Raw genomic sequence first — 21,394 nt, forward strand, 5'->3', positions numbered from 1 at the left:
TCACCATTTTGTAAGTATTTTTGTACATTTTCCTAACAAACTGGGTGTTTTCGATTCTTCGAAGCCTTAAAATGTTCTTAAATTGCTCTTAATTTCGGCACTTTTAAACCTCGTTGTTCTTATAAAAATAAGAACTAATTTATGGATTGTTTAAGACTATGAAATGTATCATTCTATGCAATTCCACTTAACCTATAATACGTAACTAAGAAGGACTGAAGATCTAACTCGATGCATTATTCATCAGTTGAATATTTGTTGTCATGACAACATAATAGTGTGAAATAATGAAAATGAAGAAACTATTCTTCTCTTCTTTCTGATTTCTCATTTGAGAGATATGAGAGAGAGGAAAATGTTATATTAAGAATTAGTGAAAAATTGCGATGAGAAGAATAGAATTGATGAGGATAACAAAATTCTTCTTCGAATGTCTCAAAATAGAATGTGATAAATTGTAAACATCTAAAAATCAGTATGTGGCATATTATAGAACTATGTGTAGTGTGAGACTTGTGTTGAAGTTTTAAGGGAGTGAGGGGACAATTTTTATGTTTACTTTTCGAATTTGTCCTAAATTTGACCAAATTTTTAAATGTTTGTTGTTTTTTCAGTTATTTTTACAATTTATGTTTGTTTTGGTGGAAGTATTCAATGTGTTGGATTTTTGATTTAGCTCGTATTTGTGGTTCTGAGAGCTTATTATTTGTCCCAAATGAGAATGCAACAGTAATATGATTTTTTAGTTTGCCTCGATTTTTTTCACCATCTTAGACATTTTAGATCATAGTATTTTTATCATGGTTTTGGGATTATTTTGAATTTTTGCAGATGTTGCTACTGAGGTTTCGAGGTTTTTTATCACCAAATTCTTGACTTTCTTCAAATGAAAATAAGTTTTTCTCCCTGATAACATCGTTGACGCCATCTTCCAATATATCTTTCAAATTTAAAAATCATTTATTCATTTCATCGCAAGCAGTTGACATATTTGAAGCCTTCTCATTCAAGAAAAAGTCTTTTCACAACTTGTCACTGCCGCCGAAATGTGTCACAAATTTTCCGTTCCCATCATTTTGATTGATTCTTTTTGAAAAAGAATCTGTCGGAAATTGAAGGATAAATTTCTTAATCCAATTAAAAATAGATGTTTCTTTATATTTTTAGAGATTAAATTTGCCATTGTCTTCGCAACTTTTCTTATTTTCCATGATTCCTGCCACCCCACTTTATACCGTTAGAGAAAATCAGAGACTCTGGCAGATCATTAGAAATAGATATTTATTTTTGATTGTTGTATACAACGTGCCTCATTTGAAACCTAGCCCAAATCTTATTGTAAGATACCCAGCCTGCACACAACGGTGTTTCAACGTTCATCTAACGTTATATGGACGTTATGAACATTAGATAAACGTTAAAACAACGTTGTGTACCAGCTGGGTAGACCCTCCTTTGATGTTTTGTGTTAGTTAAAGCCATAATTTTTGGTTATTGCTGCAGGGAAGTTTTTCGTTAGAATTTTATCAAACTGATTTCCATACCTGAATTTCTCTATTTCTATAGCTTCCTTTATTCACACAAGAAGAAGCTCCTTTTTTTACGATATTTTCCAGCTTGCTCTTATCTGAATTTAGTTTTGAGTGATAATTCACAACATTTCAAAGCCCTCATTCTAATATCTCTTTGACGTATAATGTTATGAAACTTGCTGTTGACTTGACTTTTGCACTCTTAAAAGAAGCTTGCAGAGAGGTTGGAATGAATGATGACAGTTTTTTCTCGATTAAACCATTTCATTTCACCAATATTGGGGCAATTCTTAACGGTGACTTATTGGCAAGCTACTTTGATACACCCCCGTATCAGCGACCCAGGGAAATTCGTCTTATCCATGGAATTTTATATTCTATTATTTTCAGCTAAAAATAGCGAGTTTGGATTTTCAAAGTCTCTTCCAAGTGAGAATGAGAATACAATATTTTTCCAATAGGGATGTATTCAGGGTATTCTTCCAATCGGCACCGACTTTTCCTCGCTGGGTCTGTGATGGGTCTCTTCTCCTTTTTCAAGGAAGTATTGTAAACAAGAATTCAATCTCAAGACTGTGTTAATTATTTATCTAATTGGATAATTTTTATTCAATAGTATGTGTCAAATATACTTTATTCACCATTGCTAAGAATTAATTCTTGATATATTCAATTCATTTTTATTCCCAAGAGAAAATATTATGATTTTTGCATTTGAGAAAAAATTTTGTGTGCCATGTTTAGCCAAAACGAGTTATTTCTTTCTGGTTTTGTTGCTTTGAAATTTTACGAAAGACTTATACCAAATAGTTTTCCAAGGTACTACACCGGTAAATTATTTTGTTGAAATTTTATCATCATGATTTCTTCAGTCCTGTCTCAGTGACCAGACGAGAAAGGGTGAATAAGATTCTCACAGAAATGCGACGGCCATGGAACACCTATGTTTTTTTTCAGTTAGATTAGATGTGTGTTTTTCCCACATTTTCGAATCGTTATTAAATTTCTTAGCTACGTATCTCTTGTTTCGTGTCGAAAACTTTGTAATATAGAAAATGAGTTGATTAATATTTCGCAACCATCAGACTAGTTATATATCTTGAAACCCAGACTTGTGCTAAACCGGGAATAAATCACAGTATAGAGATAATTTTTGGTCACATATTTGTGTTGCCATGCAAATCTGAAGATTTATTCTTTTCTTCTTCTTCAATTTCATAATCATAAAGCAGTTAAAAGTAAATATAATTTTCTTGGAATTTGTATTAGGTAATCTGAGATTCAAGCAAAGCATTCTTTGGAAAGTTTTTATCAGATTTTGTTTTACAAATTATTGTAGTAATGAATATTTGATAGCAAGATTTTGCATTTTTTGATAAAAGGAAAAACCTCTAAAGTTTGAATATTTCATGTTTTTCAGTCTACCACTAAAAAAAGTATATTTGAACTAAACAAAAAGTTTGGTTACATCTTTTCCATTTTCAATGAGTAATCCTCGGTTCATGTTGGTAGACCCCTTTCTGATTTTATTTTCGAATCATTTATTCATACAGAGATAAACCCTCCCATGGAGAATGTTGGTCCTAAATTCAGAATTCTAATAAATAAACGACACAGTTACTAAAGAAAACGAAATATTTTTCACAAGGGGTTTTTCCTCAATTTTATTCGAGAAGAAGAAAATTTTAACGAAGAAGAAAAGGGATTATGGGAAAGGTTTAAAGGGTAAGGCTTCAATATCATAACGTTTGATGCTGGTTTGCCGTCCCTAGAATGCATTGGCGTAATATCTTTTGTTGAAGTTGAACTTATTGTTTTGGAGATGACCGAGCAGTTTTATTTCATCTTTCGTGTTACAGTGAAATAAATAGAAGAGTGTGATTTTTTTCGTGCCTTGCGTGCCTTCGTGCCCTTCGTGCCTTTTGAAAAAAAGTTCGTGCCTTTCGAAAAAAAGTTCGTGCCTTTTAAAAAAAGTTCGTGCCTTTGAAAAAAAAGTTCGTGCCTTTCGAAAAAAAGTTCGTGCCTTTCGAAAAAAAGTTCGTGTCTTTCGAAAAAAAGTTCGTGCCTTTCGAAAAAAAGTTCGTGCCTTTCGAAAAAAAGTTCGTGCCTTTCGAAAAAGAAGTTCGTGCCTTTCGAAAAAGAAGTTCGTGCCTTTTGAAAAAAAGTTCGTGCCTTTGAAAAAAAAGTTTGTGCCTTTCGAAAAAAAGTTCGTGCCTTTCGAAAAAAAGTTTGTGCCTTTTTAAAAAAAATTCGTGCCTTCAAAAAAAAAGTTCGTGCCTTTTGAAAAAAAGTTCGTGCCTTTTGAAAAAAAATTCGTGCCTTTGATTTGAAAAGAAAGTTCGTACCTTTTCAAAAATAGTTAATGTTAATGACAAACAAAATAACCAGCTAACCAGCAGCGATTTTTTGAGGTGGCGCCGAAAAGGAAGGGGCGCAAAAAAGGCTCTTCACAAAACACTGATTTCAGAGCCCCTTTCCCCTTTTTACCTCACAAACGACAGTTTTTAGCCCTATAAAATAGAGATATGTCGAAAAAAAATGTTTGCGCTTTTCGCTTGCCTTCATTTTTTACAATTTTTCCTAAGGGGCGCCAAATTGCCAATATTTTACTATTTTGCCTCCATCCCTGCAGTGTTTGCCAAGCCACCACTAGACTAGCAAGCGTCTGTCTTTCCTTGGACACAGGAACGCGGGAATAGTGCTTATAATATGAACATATAGAAAAATAGATCCTATTGCAAGTTTAATCTTCAGCGAAATACAACGACGTGGTTTACTAGTCTAAGCCACCACGCGACTGGTGGAGAGGTGGTATATACCGTATCTGTCTTCCTCTCACGTTCGATTGAGAAAAAAAAGAAGACATTGCCAGACGGTGTCAATCGAACGAATCGAACGCCGAATCAATCGAACGCAATCGAACACAATCGAATATTACCCAGGAATCGGCCGTTCGATTAAGATTCGATTACGTTCGACAATCGAATCGCAATTATTCGATCGCGTTCGATTACGTTCGATTGGTTCGATTGCGATTTTTGTTCGAAGTTGTTCGATTGACACCGTCTGGACATTGCATATTGACGAATGTACTTTCGAATGTTTAGTTCAAGATTCGAATGTTTTGTTTTGAAAAGACAGGAAAGACAAAAAAGGATACTTTATTGGTATATATTTTCGCGTGTTACAAATTTTCGCGGGTACTTAATTTCGCGAGTTTTTTGGTTAATTTTCGCGAAATTTAATACTGTCTAAATTTTTCAAAATTACAAAATCGCGAAATTAAATACGCGCGAAAAGTTTTTTTCTTAGTATTTTGTTAGTATTTTTATATCAAAAACGTTGTGTTTCAAGCAAAATCAGTCTTTTTCTTGCTTTATATTCCCACTTTCTGAAAATACCTAGTTTAGTGAATCGCGAAATTTAATACACGCGAAACACGTTTTTTCGAAAAAATTTCGCGATTCGCGAAAAATTGTAACACGCGAAAATATATACCAATAAGGTACCTTATCGGCCAAAACTTAGTCGGCCTTAACGGGGCCTTAATTTTAGTCGGCCCCAATAATTTTAGTCACCTCACGATCAAAATTTAGTCACTATAAGGCGGGCCGACTAATAATTAAGACTGACTAACTAACTGTAACTTTGTTAAAGTAATACCGATATGAAAAGTGGGATAAAGAAAGCTTAATTATAAACTTTTAATTTTGCCCAAATTTTTAGTCGGCCCAAATTTTTGTCAGCTCTAATTTTTAGTCGGCCGTAATTTTATAGCCAAGCCAAAATTTACTCACTTAGGGCTGACTAAGTTTTGGCCGATAAGGTATAAATATGAATTGTCGGGATAGAGAGAGAAGTCAACAACACATACAAATTAGCGCCGATGCAAAGAAGAAGTGAAAGAAGAGCTAGAAATTGTTTTCCCGAAGCGAAAGGCACGAACTTTTTTTCAAAAGGCACGAAATTTTTTTTCAAAGGCACGAACTTTTTTTCAAAAGGCACGAACTTTTTTTCGAAAGGCACGAAATTTTTTTTCAAAGGCACGAACTTTTTTTCAAAAGGCACGAACTTTTTTTCGAAAGGTACGAACTTTTTTTCAAAAGGCACGAACTTTTTTTCGAAAGGCACGAACTTTTTTTCAAAAGGCACGAACTTTTTTTCGAAAGGCACGAACTTTTTTTCAAAAGGCACGAACTTTTTTTCGAAAGGTACGAACTTTTTTTCAAAAGGCACGAACTTTTGTTCGAAAGGCACGAAGGGCACGCAAGGCACGAAAAAATCACACTCAACTGCTACACGGTGCTTCATGCTGGTACAATCTTCAGGCAATGCAGTGTATTGTAGATTTTGTTTCAATTTTATTTGGTGGGAACTTAATTTGGCAGATTTTGGCTAAATCTGCCAAATCCTCCAAATTTTCTTTCCGCAAAAATGTCCTCCCCTAAGGTAGCTATTTTTCTTTCGGTGTCTCTGTGCTTGAAGAAAAAAATGTATTCTGGTGCTGAATTTGACGCACAGCAAAAAATAAGGATTTTAGGAGTTTTCACTGTTGAAGTCATCGTTGATTTGAAAGATAATTTCCTAGTATTTTGCTGTTTGCATTCCTTGTTCACCCTACGCCACCTTATTCGACTCGACAGTTGTCTTAGATCCGTATCTGGATTTAGCACCTCTATGTTGACAAGCGGGTTCATCAAGGTATTTTTCGTGATATTGATTTTGTTGCTTTATCCATGTTGATAGAATATTGCACCCAAGTTTTCAAAAGGTAGTTGCCTTTGAGGTTTACTCTTATGTTTGTTCTCACTTTCACTTTCATAATACCTCTAGCATCAGATTACCTCTTATTAAAACCTTTGTAGGTAATTTGACTCCGCCATCCTAATCAAAACTTTACTCGAAGACAAGTCATAACAACTACTGCATCTTTAGACATTTCGGAAGTAACTTGTATTTTGTTTTGAGATTTTAATCATAATATTTGAAAATATGTCGATGAATGTTTGTAACTTTAATATACTCAAAAACCTGTAGCGATGTGCGAAGATTTGAGGCAATGGGTGACTTTAAGCAATGAGACGTCGAATTGTTTTATCTTTTAGTTTTATTAATCTTTAAGTTTGAAGATTTTCTAAAGTGGAGAAATTTTAAAGTATTCCTACTTGATTGCAGGTATTCTTAAAACGTTTTGAGTCTTTTGAGTTATTCGTATACTTTTTATATATCCTTCTCTTGAAAGAAAGCGACGCCAAAGCTAGTTATAAAATTCAAGACTATACTTCTTTACTACATAGGAAGTTAAAATAAAATAACCTGAAGAAAAAGACGAATCGGACCATGCACACAAGATTAAAATAAACGTCTAAAACAGAAGAGGAACTTGAAAAGGAAGAAATTGATGAGGAAAAATAATGAGCCATGTTGAAGCACACTTCATCGAAATTAGAACTTCGTGGAGGAGGGGACACACAAAGTGATTTGGACGATTCACGTGATGACTTGCTGTTGAACATCAGTAGCAACACGCTGGATAATACTTTTACTGGTAAGAATAATTTGGTTTTCTTTTAAGAGATTCCCACCAAGGTTTGTAAGGATCCCTTTTGACACCTGGAAAGTTTCTCCCATTGTTACAAAACCAACTCATTCTCTGAATGGGTCACTAAATCTTAAGAATCCCAAATTTACCCCCTTAAAGGTTCGCTATTCTCGGAAAATTCAAACCAAAGCAAAATTGATCGAAATCTAAAAATCTTTCTTTTCTCTCTAAGGTTCGGATATACCCACTTCATCGCAAACCTAGTATCCCTCTCTCCGAGGCGTGACCTTTGATGTGTAGAGAAAAAGAGATTGCTTCAACATGTAGATTCAGCGACGGCCATTAGTAGATCTTGCTGGTATTAAAAGTATTATTTTCGGGTACCTAACAAGCGTCTCAAGACAAAGTCTCAGGCAAAGTTATCTATGTGTTTTGAAGTTACATTGTCCAGTCATTCGCTAATCACTAGACTGCTTTCATCCGCAAACGGATTCGTACTATACCACCTGCGGTTTTGTAGATGTCTGTGGTTCGTACTAGTTACTCACGGAAGTTCCATAGACAGAGATTATTTTGATTGAGAGCCTAGACATCTAGAGACACACAATATTGACCTTTTCTTGTCATTTTAGCCTTATTAGCCAAATCAAGTTTGTTCCGATTATACTCTATAAATCAATTCAGTCGAAAGAAAATATCAAGTATATGCCCTGTAGAAATATTTTTGGGTGTCGTGATAAGATGGAAAGATATATCAATTATGAAAAACCTATATCAAATTTTTTTAAAAGAGCTATGTAAAAGGAGGTTGGGTTACAGAGTGTACCTAGATGGAAGATGTTAGTCCGAAAGTCGACATTTGACGTCATTCGACCCTGGTAAACTCGAACGCAATTCCCTTGTGGCGTTCAAGTTAATTCCATATATTCTTGGCATGGCATCCCTTAAAAGTCATTTTTTGTTGCAAAAAGGATTATTCCTATGCAGGCTTTGTATGATAAGCAGCAATCCCGTTCTGGAAAACAAAGATAGAGTACAATATTTATGTTCGCCTATGTATAGAATGTACATGTCAAAATTAAACAGTCTTTTTCTCGACAAGTTTGAAAGCTATATTCAATCGGTTGAAAAGACTTTTCTGAAAGGGGAGCGCGCAAATTATGAAAAAGATTTTTGATGACATGAAAAGCCAAGACAAACAGAATTGAACAAAGAAATTCTATGACTTACAAATTTTTTCAGTAATTTAAGAAGTTTTTCATATGAAATTTTTTGTTAGTTATTTCTCGTGATTAAAAAGTAGAAGTGGGTAAGATAGAAAAGGGGTATAGAAATTTTTTTATTATGTTTTGAACTACATGTACAAACTTGCGTGAAGTGTTGTGATTTGTTTTCATCTTATAGTACTGATATATATTATTGAGTGGATAAGTTGATGGTACTTTGCTGTGCTTTAAATAGTATCAGACATCTTAGACATTAATCCGAGCGTTTAATCATGGAAAAAGAGTACTGGAACACCGAAGTTTTGCCTAGTGACATGTTGAATATATGTAGAATATTATGTAGCCCCTGTAAGTGAGAATAAAAATTCATGACAGGGTTTTGATGTTCTTTAAAAGAAGCTCTGAATTTAAACCTCAGATTGCTCTCAATTTCAGTTTTTATTTTAAGATTTTAATGGTTAGTTTTTAGGTTAATATCCAGTGTCCAGTCTTTGGCCTTTCACCGTACTTTATCCTTTCCGGATCCCTTCAATACTTACAAATCTATTATCTCCCATACTGAAAAGATTATTGTAAGATTTTTCTTTCTTATAAGTCTCGAATATGGAGACGTACATATGCAGTTATTCGTAAGACTTTTGTGAATTAAGAGACATTTGTATCACGACAAAAACTGGCATCACTTGAACCTGTAAATATTACTTACTTTGCCTCTCAAATCAAACACTGTCATATTTAAGTAAACATTTTCCCAAGTGATTGCCTCAATAGTATTTTGCAATCTGATCGTTTTGACAACCTTTTATCACTCCTTCATCCTTTATCCTTAAATTACAGCGGCTCAAACTCTGCTTTTCCTATCCATTAAACTTTATTTGGAAACACCTTAAAAACTATAGTCTGATTTGCAGACCTCTATAGTTCCTTATAGAAACTTTTTTATAAGAGGGAGCCTACAAAAAATGTTGTTTGAAAAATTATGATTTCGATCGTCTATTGATAAGCACCAAACCCAAATAATTCCTGAGCAAAGAACGTGTACGAATAAGCTAGTCTATATCTGAAAACCAATACACGCTTTTTTTTATAAGAATGGTGTAGATCCATTTCATCATGGATATTCTTAACTTTTTTGGGAAAATCATCCTAAAATATTCTTACAGCATTCTTAGGTTAGGATCCTAATTCAGACTAGATTTAACATTTAGTACATACGTCTCAAACATAAAATGGCATTCTTAGCTTTAGTAGCAAAATTCCATGATGGTGATATTCTTAGCATATTCTTAGTTTTTTGGCCATTTTCATCATGGACATTCTTACAAAGTGTATTCCTTAAAAAAAGCGTGTAAGCTAGTCTATATCTGGAAACCAATATGTTTTAGACATTTTAGGCAAAAAATATACCGTCTATCATATAACAATCTTTCGAAATTTGAATGAGTAATACTTTCACTAAACGGCAATCTTCAGTCGAAATGTATCAAGTTTAGAAATTATCAAATTTCATGTCTTTCATTCTTTCTTTGCATAGTTTTTTGACCATTTTTGATGAAAAATAGATTGATGAAGCGCCGAGTGAGAAACATTACAGCGCAAATAAGTCAGTATTAAATCATCAGGATTTTTATGAAAAGTTAGGAGCACAGGTTAAAGTAAGTAAGGCGAACACTAATTGCTGCATTTCAGACTTTCCTGAATTAAACACGCACATATCACAATCCAGTCTTGGAATTCAATTAGACTTTTGATAGTTCAAAAATAGTTGTGATAACAATGTAAGGTCAAACTTCTGTAGCAATAACAAATTTTATTCCTTTTGTATTTTAGGGAGAACATTAGAGACACCAAAATCAAGTGAGCGATGCTTGACAGATATTCTACCTAAACCAACAATACAAAAAATCATCGAACGACGAAAATCAGATTTCGCCTTAAAAGATCAGAAACCTCCATCACCACTGATAACCTCTGAAGAGCTACCTACCATTGCATACGAGCACAAGGAAAGAGCAGATTCAAAAGACAGTATCCAATCAACTAAAGAAGTTATCGAGGAGGTACAACTCGATAATTCAACTTATTTGATACACAAACGTAAGAAAGCTGACCCGAAACAAAAACGTAATTTATCAGACACCTCAACCGAGAGTGGAATAGCGTCGCAAGTCAGTGGTAGCACCAATAAACCGAATGACGATGAACAGGAACTGATAGCGAATGTCGATGCTCATAGTGATCTTATTGAAGAAAGTAAACAGTACTGGGAATCTGAGGAGGATAAATCAAATCCACCAGTTCCACCAATTCCTTTAAGTTCACCACCTACTTCATCCAGATACACTGACAGAAATAATAATTCAGCAAGAGCACCTAGTACTACCAACAGTTACGCGTCTTTAGAAATCAAAGAAATTTTTCGTCGACAAGAACAAGAAAGAGCGGATAATTTTGATGCTCAGTCACAACGTAGCCGGTACTCAGAGCGACCACGTCATTTACAACCACGGCAGTATCATATGTTAGGTAACCGACAACCCCATATATACGTTGATACAAGATCAGGACAATATTTACGACCAACTAGTGCTCGGACGGACGTTTACTTAGACAATCGCCGATACGCAGGGAGTGTTGTCGGAAGCCGCTCCTTAGTTAGCTTAAATATGAAAGGCCGTCACCCGCAATACGCCCAGAGTTGTTGCACCCTTCCAACTAGAGGCGCTAATGGCCATTTGAAACGTAAAGATACTTTCCGCAGCATTAGCGCTGGGAGCTCAATAAGTAATATGCCTCCAAACTATAGTAGTGCATCACGGTCTGTGTGCTCTTGTGGAACTTTGGGTCCTGGCTTAAGTGAAATTAAAGAAGAAATACCTGTCTTTCATGACGCTTTTCCGCATAAAATCCTGGCTAACGAGAACCGCGAACGAAAGGCGAAATATATCGCAATCTTTTTCATCATCGTTGCAGCAATTTGTTGCATTATTGGTGGATTCTTACATTTCTATGTTGGTTATTTTCCCGAGGATTTTGATATGAACCAAGGTGATGTTAAACTGTTACCTTTTTCATCCATTTTCTGTCGAGGCGTCAAAGGATCTTCTGACAGTGGAGAAATACGTTTGATTGCTTTTGAGACAGGCTCTTCAGATACTCCTAAAACGAGGCGCCTCAAATATTCCAGAAGCAAAGAACAGTTCAAAGTGAATCCTAAACAGATATGGAAACGAGATTTTTACTTATTAGAAAGTAGTAAAATTAAAATCACTATAGAAACAGATTCCTTGATTGATATTTTTGTCTTTCAAGGTGAAAACAGTATGTCGATATGGGAGAGCCGTAAAGAATCTGAATCTTACATATTTTCTGAATCTTGTTGTTCCAATAAGAATCCACGTAGAGGAACGTTCGAATTTACAGCTTCCGTGACAGATCGTTACTATATCGTACTTCATAACCGGGTTGAGATTATACCAGTTGCGATCAAGCTATTTCGTTTGGAGATTGACCGCCTTTCATACGATTTCAGTGATACTGTAGCTTCTTGTAAGACTTTAAATGGTGGTGATTGTACAGTGGAATTCCCTTTGAGTGAATCCAACGAAGTCGCCGTTGAAGTTCCATTGGTGAAGAATTCGAATGAAATTTCCTCTTCGATTTCGTTACGTTACATGTGCGTGCCGCGTGAGTGGATGTATTTCGTTTTCTTCACAGCCATGTTCATAATTTGTGTTTTGGTGATCGCTGCTGTGTATTACTTGGTCATTAAAGTATGTATTCCTTCTAAACAATGTTGTTGTTATCGGAACGACTTTAAAAAGAAGAACCGTGAGGTCGTGTATTATGACAATCACGGTCGCGCAACAAGCGAACTTTATCTAGATCAAAATTTCGATTCCGTAAGTCATGCGCGGTCGTATGCACCGAGTACTCGAAGATCAGAAGTTAAGTCTCTTTACAATGATACAATGAGCCAGGCTGCGCGTTATCCACCAAGCCGACATACATCACGATCTTCAGCCCTCCCAAGACATGCGTACGATAATATGGGACATACAGGAAGTGTAGCCACTCTCTATAAAGACGATTATGTTGATTTTGAGACTGCCGATAGCGGGATTTCAATGATCCAAGAACAGTTAAGTCCTTCAGGGATATCTTCTGTCACAGCACAAGAGGCTTATAATCAGAAGTATAAAGACGCTCGGCAACACAGACAAATGCAACAACGAGCTTTTGATCTTATGAATGGACCACCTGTGAAAAGTCTACTTAAAGATCGTCCGCGATCGGTTGCGAGTGATCGCCAGAGACCCAACGACCATCGAAGATATCGTTCACAACCGGATCGTCATATTGAGTATAATTTGGACGAATTTGATCAATTTCCAGATCATTATTTACAACCTGGTTCCGATCGGGTTCCACCGGTTCGAAGACATTCCGAACGGATTCCGTCTTCCGATCCGTATAGAAACGGATACATGTTTTCTGAGAATCATCAAAATGAGGAAGAAGATAGGACTAAACGCATTGATTATGATGATCGAGAAATTTTTATATGAAATCTTTTTTTAATTTTCAATTTTTTTATCAATTTGTTTTTAAGTTATGATATAGATAAATTTGATACTCTACACTATTTCCAGGTAAAAGGTTTACAGGTAAAAGACCTTTTTGAAAAAATCTTCTTTGTAGCTTTGCTTTATATTCCAAAAAACCTGGTACTGTAACAATATACAATTTATCTCTATAATCCTAACAAGGAGTTATCTTTGATTAGTTTTTAAGAAAATTCTAAAGCGTATTTATTTGAAACTTCAATTTTTAATAATAATTTCTACCGATTTTTTAGGAGATTTATAAGTTAACATCCTCAAGAAACATGATTTTTCTTTCCATAAGGAAAAACTCTACTATAAATTTTATTTGTATATAAGAAAAGTTTTATTGCTTAAATTTTTTGTATCCAATTGAATACAAATATTTCAAAAATTAAGAAATTCCCTCATGAAAAAAATGAAGGTTTCTATCCTCCAAATCATAGTCGAAATTATAGAAGCAAGTGAAATTTCTTTTGAATAGACTCAAGATTTTCAGAGCATGGCTATATGGTTTGATTTGCTTGACTCATTGAAATAAATGATGTGTTTTCAAGTCGAATAAGACCCCGACAAAATTATAAAGTCATTTCAAATATTTCATTGATTACAAACATTGCTGAAAAACTATTTTTTCTATCCAAAATTTTCTAATTTGTGGTCAAAACCCACAAGTCAGCAATTTTGGCAAAGCAAATTCTAAATGGGTGATAGGCGTGGGACGAATCTAATTTATGTTTCAAGCAGGAAGCCATATATCAAGTCACCTATCAAGATCTGAAAGAGGTTTTTTCAATTTTAGTACAAAGTCCTTTCATTTGATTAAAGTTTTCTATCACTAAGCACAGAAAAGGTCCGAAAGCCTTAGCTTTAAGCATAGTATAAGAAAGCCGCGGCTGGAATGATAACATCTGAATTTCTACTGTTCTATCTCTGTCGTATTTGATGACTATTTGTTGATCAAGAAATAAGTAGTGCAGCATCTTTAATGGTAAACTTTATTAGTTTGTCGTTAATACTTACTTCGCAGTGCGTTTTAGACATTAATGATATGCCCTTGATAATACACTTGCATTATAATATCATTGTGCAGGAAAGATCAACAATAAGAAATTTAAACAAGCACAAAATGGCTGGGCTGAAAGAACTAAAAAATTAATAAGGTGCCTCGAAATGCCTTCACAATATTTCAGTGAAATCTTTCTAGAAATCAATGAAATAGTAAATCAAGATAATTCTGTGAAAATTTCAAGCCAGCACCTTCAAAATTTATCATTCAAACTGACAGGAAAGTTGTTATCTTAAATATAGTTCTTATAATTTTAATTTTTGCGAAAAACTGTCGTTTCCGCAAAATACCCCTAAAATATGTCCAAAATCAGTTAAAGTGTTTCATTGGGTACAGATTCAAAGATATCTAGAAATAAAAAATCTTTTTGTGAAGGAAAATAAGAGAAAAATTTCAAAAACTATTTACCAATAATAAACTGACAATCTTGATGTTCTTATAAAGCTCGGAGACAGAGATGGAACAGCGATTAACTGAAAAGACAATGCGGTACATATTCCAGCCGCGGCTTTCTTATACTATGCTTTAAGGTATTACTCACAACGTATTCTTTATTCGACAGTAAAAAGCAGCCCATATCCAGACCACAACTTTGAGAATCTGTCTCTGAGATCTGGTGAGAACCTTTAAGTGCGTGTAACTCCCCTGTCTCAGTGACCCGGTGAGAATTTTTAGCTCGTTAAATAGTTAGTAGAAGATAAATACCTATGGGAAAGGAAATCACCTGTTTTCCATGAGTGAGGTTCGTAAAATCTTGCTCGAAAATTAGTGAGAATTTTTAGAAATTAAAAAAAGAGTGGGAATCCCTTTAGAAGTGAAGCTCAATGTTTAATGAGTTTTTTTAATGGGAATGACGTTCCTCAGCAAAGTCTATTTTTCATCGGCGAGGGGATCAATTGGGCTGTGATATGGGGATGGGAATTTTCAGAAATCCAGGAAAGATGGCTGTGATCCAGGGTTACTGTAGTTTGTCGAAGGGTATGAGCTTTAAGAGATGATAAGACTATCACTAAGGACGGTCATTTAGCGGTTTTTAAGCGAAATAACTGATTGGGTGTTGATATTTGTGGGGGTGGTGGTGTTGCCGATGTAAAATGGTGTGAGCTGGAAAGAACAGGGTTTGTCGTTAGTGTTGAATTTGAATTCTACAGAGAAAGCTTTCAAAAAATCTCCAGCGTTGACGACTGACATGTGTATCTGGTTGCAAAGACTGGCAAAATCTTTGAAGGTTATAGTTTTGTTACTACTGTACTCAGTGTCATCGCAGTTACAAATTCATCAATCAAATAATCTAAGTAATCGCTATGACAGTATAACCAATATAACCAAATTAGCATTTTAGTCATTCCAAAATACCAAAAAAGAAAAAAAAAATAGAAGACCCAGCTGTCTTTAAAGTTTTAAACCACAATTCATGAAAAGTTTTTCTTCGAGTGTTATCACGTACAAAAAGTAAATTTGTTTACTTTCTACGACAATTTATTCTGTTGTGGTTTGTCTAAAGGAAATCCCGACAAATTTCCCAAAATTAACTGTGAAATTATACTCACTCTAAAAATATAATATTTTAATCCATCTTAATTACAATGTAATAGCTATATAATCTTATCTAATTAATGGAAGTCACTTTTGATTACATTGCCGGTATCTTCGGCTTGGAGAAGCATGTCTGCCACTTTTGTAGACAGCGGCACTCTACGCTTCGGTGCTGCTTTCAGCTGGCGTCGGTCAATTATCGTGTTCTATTTACAGACCGACATCAAATAATATCAGGTTCTGTGCTCTCAGGTGCTTAATAAACGGGGGTTTCTAATGTTGATTAGCAGAAGGATGTAAGAGTAAGTTAGTTTTACTATTCGAATTAGAAGTTTTTCACCAGGGGTGGGGCTAAAAATAGGTACTGTGTATATGTGGACGGTAAGGATCGGTTTTTCGCATTTCGAAGTCTCTCTAAAGGTTACAAAAGCAGAAAATTTTAAAGTCGGGAAATCTTTCGAATTCGAAAAAGGTTTTTCAAAAAAGTCCCTCTAAGGGAAACCTTTTCACTCAAATTTGGTTTCTCTAAGGGTCGGTTTTGGAAGGTCCGTCTCCCATCTGCCAGTCCTGGCACCACACGAGAGTTCTCTTGTATCACGTAGTATTAGTACAGGTTGAATATAGAATTCTTCAGAACCGAGCGTAAGCGTGAATAGCAAGCTCATTTCATCGTTGTTTTTCAACGGACATTTCAATAAAACTTTTTGTAATTCCTCAAAGAAGTTGTTGTTTGATTTTGATTGGTTAATTTGTTATCAACACCCTATCTCTCACAAATACTTTAATAAAAACAGAAAATGTTTTTAACAATATTTTGAAATTACAATTGTTGTGTAAAAATTTTGAAATCGAAATCAAAGTTTTTGTTACCACTTTCCTGGATTTCAGATCATTGACGTCGGATTCAAAGTGTTTGGAGAGTTCTGAAAGTTTTTCGTGCTTTTGGGAAATTTGCAAAGAGACTTCAACGGAAAAATCAATTACACGGTCTTTTCGAGGTGGGATACGGGATATACAGGATCAGTAAAAACCGTATTGGGACTCGGTAAGCCTCGCCACCAATACGGTTTTTACTGACCCAGTATACCCTGTATCCCACCTCGAAAATACCGTGTAACTAATAGTATTCAAAATATAGTGGGGCATGTAAAAATTTGAACTTACTTGTTTAGCTCTTTGTTTTGTATTTGATACCTTGACTTTAGTGGGCCCTTGACCCCTAGGGATACCTAGGTTACTTTGGTATTGTCAAATTTCATCCGCTAAGATTATATCGAGTCACGCCTGCAACTTTTGAATAAATTTATATTGACCATTAATCAAATTTTCAGAATAATCAAAGTTAGAGGGGATGGCATCATCCATGCCAAATTAAAGTGCCTCAATTTCCATAATGGTTCATTTAGCACTATTAGCGTACAAAATGAAGCAGATTCCAGTTTAAAAGTATCATTTAAGGGTCATTCGTTGCTTTAACGACTTACACCTTTTCAATTTTGTCTCTCGTTAATCTTGAAAATTGACTGAATTGAATATTTACGACCAATTAATACAAATGGCATGGAATATTTATTGATCCCTCATTTTGGAAATTTCTAATTAAATATCACCTGCAATATAATAGGCCTGAAGGTAATTAATTACTGTAAATTTTTCTGGTATTAATTAATATTTCTATTTCGGATTTGTATGTAATCAGAGATTTTCTTTGCCAATTTGAATGTGTTATTTTTAAAAACAGATTTCGTTCTAATTTTGAAACAAGCTTATTTCCCGGTAAGAAAAAATCGTTTCAAAAAAAGAAACTCATTACAGCTTTGTAACTGATTTTTAACAAATCTTTTCCTTCTGGTCAGTAAATTTAACGGATGCCTCAAGAATATCCTGATCTTTCGATGCCAAAAGTTTGAGAAAATCATAAATCAAAATTTTGAAAGCTCTAGCGAATGAGTTTTTCTGATTAATGTTCTTCATAACAAAAGGATAAGTCATCAAGCTGTGTAGGGCAGTGATTTTTATTTCTCGGCCTTCCATAAAATTTTATTTTCTATTTGGAAAGCTGAGACCTAGAGGTAATGGAACAGACAGTATTTTGTTTTCTGTTTAGTCCCCATTTCTGCTTAGCCGTCTAGCTTAGACGTTTCTCAATGTCTCCTACTTGTAGACTATGTTTGTTTTTGAGTAAATTAGACATTGGTTAAAACATAGCCAATGAAATAATGAGTTGAAATTATCAGCGCAATCTGGAATAATAAGGCTTGTGGAGAAAATTAATGAATGAAACAAAAAACCTGACAAGAAGTTATATTTGGCTCGGCGATATAGAAAAATGAAAGTGTCTCTAAGTTAAAATCAATTTAATGACCGTCTCGTCAACCCGCCAATACAAATTAAAAGAAATTTAAAATTTGTCACGTTTCGTTATTAATTGTAGACAACAAATATACTGAACTGGCATCATCCGATGCATCATCTTTTGTTCATTTTTTCTGGGGTGACCCAAAAATTTTGTTTTCTCAACTCTTTTGGCGAGCAAAGGTGTACTATGACGTCGAGTAAGAAATATTTTGGTTAAAAAACCATTATAAATAGTACACCTTACAACCCACGCCTAAGGGTTTGAGTGGTCGTTAAATTTTTGCTAATGAGGTTCGTTAATAGCCTTCGGAAACAATTTACATAGCGAAAAAAAAATTGGTTTCAGCAAAAAGTATGAGTGAGTATGAACAAAGGTTCATTCCAAGCCAACCAAGTCAAGAAGCTTCATAACTCAAGCGTTATGTCATCAATTTTCTGCAGACGTTCTGATGTAGCGTTTCAGCTAAGGTGCTTCCGTTTTCGCAAAACGCTGACTCGGTGCCCCACCTAAAAATCTACTTCCTCAGAGTGAAGGGGACACCATGCTTGCTATGGTCCGAAATTCTACAGTTTTAGTTTTGCCGACGTTGTTTAGAACAAAACGAAATTCTTTTTGTACAAAGATCTGCCAAGTCATTTTCACCCTTCCATTTCTCAGCTTCGCCTTCAGCGAAATTTCTTTTTCATCCACGTGGATATTGCAGCTGAGAGGATTAAGAGTAAAAATGTAAAGGTTTATATTAATATTACTCAATCATATCAACCAATGAAATGGGGTGACGCCTCTACAGTCACTTCATCGATTGAATACTTCACAGAGCATCATCCAAAAGGTCGAACCCAGACCTTTAGTTTGCATTAGTCCTATAATACACCTTTTCGACAGTAGTCACGCGGTTAGGCGCGTGCCACTTCATTGTTTAATTTACCACCTTTAATTAATCACCTTAAACTCGATTCAATCCTTTTTTTACAATCTTTTCTATTGTCTATAGGTGCGAAAAAAAGACTGGAACGGTTTTAGGGTGATAAAACGGACAAAAAACCCACGCGGTATTGCGTTCATGAAAGTTCCAACGTCCATAGTAAAATGAAAAAGTGGTGGTGAAATTGACTCTGGGTACGAGGTTATCACAGTACTCTGTCAGTTTTTACGGTTTTTATCAGCGCTGATTCTCTTTATTTTTGGGGAAAACTTACAACGAGTATCAAAATTCACGGGAAATTCGCATTATCAAAGTCATAAAAGAGATAATGATATACCATCGTTTTTTCATGTTACCGCTAATTTCATGCGGAAATTCAAAATCTTTTTTTGCTTACATTTTTACTGTTTTGTTGATCCAAATTAAAAACCTTTGTTGCCTCAAAATAATTGTTTCCTAGCCTAGCAACAAAAAGCGTGGTGGGGAAAGCGTCCTGACTACAAGAAATACTTCAATAATATATTTTACAATCTATGAGTATATTTCCGTTCGCAAAATACGAAAAATATATATTTTGAACAAGTTCCGCTCTAGGAAAAGGTGGGTGGAAAAGATATCCTGTGAAAAATCAAGGATTACGAAATTTTGAAAATTGTTTTTAAATATTAGCACGTATAAAATATATTAACGCATAAGTTGAGGCACGAATTTCGTTGAAATCCTCCTTTTCATATGCGTTAGATTTTCAATGATAACTTTATTATCAAAACAACCAGCAATTTATTTAGAATACATCTTTTCAGAGTGACGATTCTTTGTTTCATTAAAGCTGATGACTCTAAAACACTGAACCGTTTGACCTGATCCGAGTAGAAAAATTAACAGCCCTCGGATTTGTATCCAAACAAGATCAATCGAATAAATCGAACAATCAATTGAAATTCGAGCACCACAACCTTGGCTTCGCAAAATAGGTTCAAATGTGGATCTTAACAATAATACTCGATTGTGTTTGACAATCGAATTTTAATTTATCGATTTGGCTAAAGGCGTTCAGTTTGGGTTGATTTGATCGATTTGTCAATTATATTCGATTCAAAATTTCGTTTATTTGATGCTTGACATCGTTTAAAGTTTTTTTGATAGTTCGGCAGAAAAGGTACCTATATGGATCTTCGATGTTCTTCATAGATCTTAAATTAAAAGAAACCGCGTAACGCATGAAACACCGATAGTACAATTATGGTAACCTAGGCTGTCTATGTATTGATTCGATATGTCTGCCAGTAATCTTTTTTTTTCTACTAAACTGATATTGCCTTTCAAAGACACAGCAAAAAAAATATTTCCTCCAAATTTTGCAATGATTTTGTGTTTTTTGTTTTAATCGATTTTTTTCACCAATTAAAAACCGATATGTGTTAGTTCATTTTGCGTGGGGTGTTTTAAAATCCTTAATCTTTTGCTGTCAAGTCAAATTATTGGCATTACTAATTTTTTTCGTGGTTAGTAGTTCTACTGAATGCTGAATTTTTTTGTCGGCGATTTATATTTTCCATTTTTGCCTTTAAAACATTTAATTTTTATCTTTGCTGGGAAAAATACCGCTAAATTTCATCCTAATTGAGAAGGAATTTCATCTGAAACCCACCTAACCCTAACTTGAGAGCTCTAAACAAAAAGGTTTTATATCAACATAGGAAATTTGATGGAGGTTTTTGTTAACTGAAGGGACCATAAAACTTTCCGAGTTAAGGAGAAATTCGAGCTAAAGAGGTTCTTCCCACCGGACGTCTTCCATATCTACTGTTGTGATGTTTAAAAAAAATGGCAAAACAAAAGAAATTATTGATTCGAAACGGAAAGACAGAAAATCGCCCAACACCGGAAAACAATACCACGGGACGGAAAAAGCCACGAGACTAGAAACAAACTTGTTTACTAGAAAGCCTAACCAACAGAATTACAAATGAAATTATAAAGCGCGCCACAAAATTAATAAGAAATAATTTTCAAGTTGCCAAGAAATATTGTGGTTTTCAAACTCGTATGATTTCATTGATTGGGCAATTAGTTCAACTGTATTCATGCCAAAGAATCTATCATCGATTTTGCTGTAAACAGTGAATCTGTAAAAAAATAAAAGGGGAAAAATTCTTAGTCATGGACTAAAAATATTACTAGATCCGACTTGAGAAATTGTGTCCAAAATATCAATTTTCCAAAAGATTATAAAAATATTAAAAATTATAATTTTAGATTTCTTTAATTTTAGAAGATTTATGAAAATTAAGGGCTGCAAGCTGCTAATTACAGGAGCTATAAATTTTTACGTCAAACGTAGTTTTTATTGCTTTTATACGAGCCATTAAGCTGGGAATATGACCCATTAGCAGGGATATCTCTGTTAATAAATGAACGAATAAATCAACCATAGTAGCTTGGAATAGCTTTTTGAGGGTTTTGCAAATGATTTTGAAAATCATTAGCTTACGCAAATGATCCTTTGGTTTTAGGCAGATAGGGTTGTTCGGATTTTTAATACAGCTAAATGATGTCGTTAGTGAAGGTAGGCAAATTACCAAAGTTGATGAATTTAAT

At 34.6% G+C, this 21,394-nt stretch overlaps 1 protein-coding gene across 1 annotated transcript; it reads left to right on the forward strand.

Moving 5' to 3' along the window:
- Positions 1-6,833: 6,833 nt before the first annotated feature.
- LOC136820400 (uncharacterized) lies at positions 6,834-13,306 on the forward strand. Its single transcript, XM_067076584.1, has 2 exons — positions 6,834-7,080; positions 10,131-13,306. Exons 1-2 carry the CDS (start codon positions 6,954-6,956, stop codon positions 12,866-12,868), a joined length of 2,865 nt encoding a protein of 954 aa, XP_066932685.1. The 5' UTR covers positions 6,834-6,953; the 3' UTR covers positions 12,869-13,306.
- The last annotated feature ends 8,088 nt before the right edge of the window (positions 13,307-21,394 follow it).

This window comes from Clytia hemisphaerica, unplaced genomic scaffold, assembly GCF_902728285.1.
Source record: "Clytia hemisphaerica strain Z4C2 unplaced genomic scaffold, Clytia hemisphaerica genome assembly, whole genome shotgun sequence".
NCBI lineage: Eukaryota > Metazoa > Cnidaria > Hydrozoa > Leptothecata > Clytiidae > Clytia > Clytia hemisphaerica.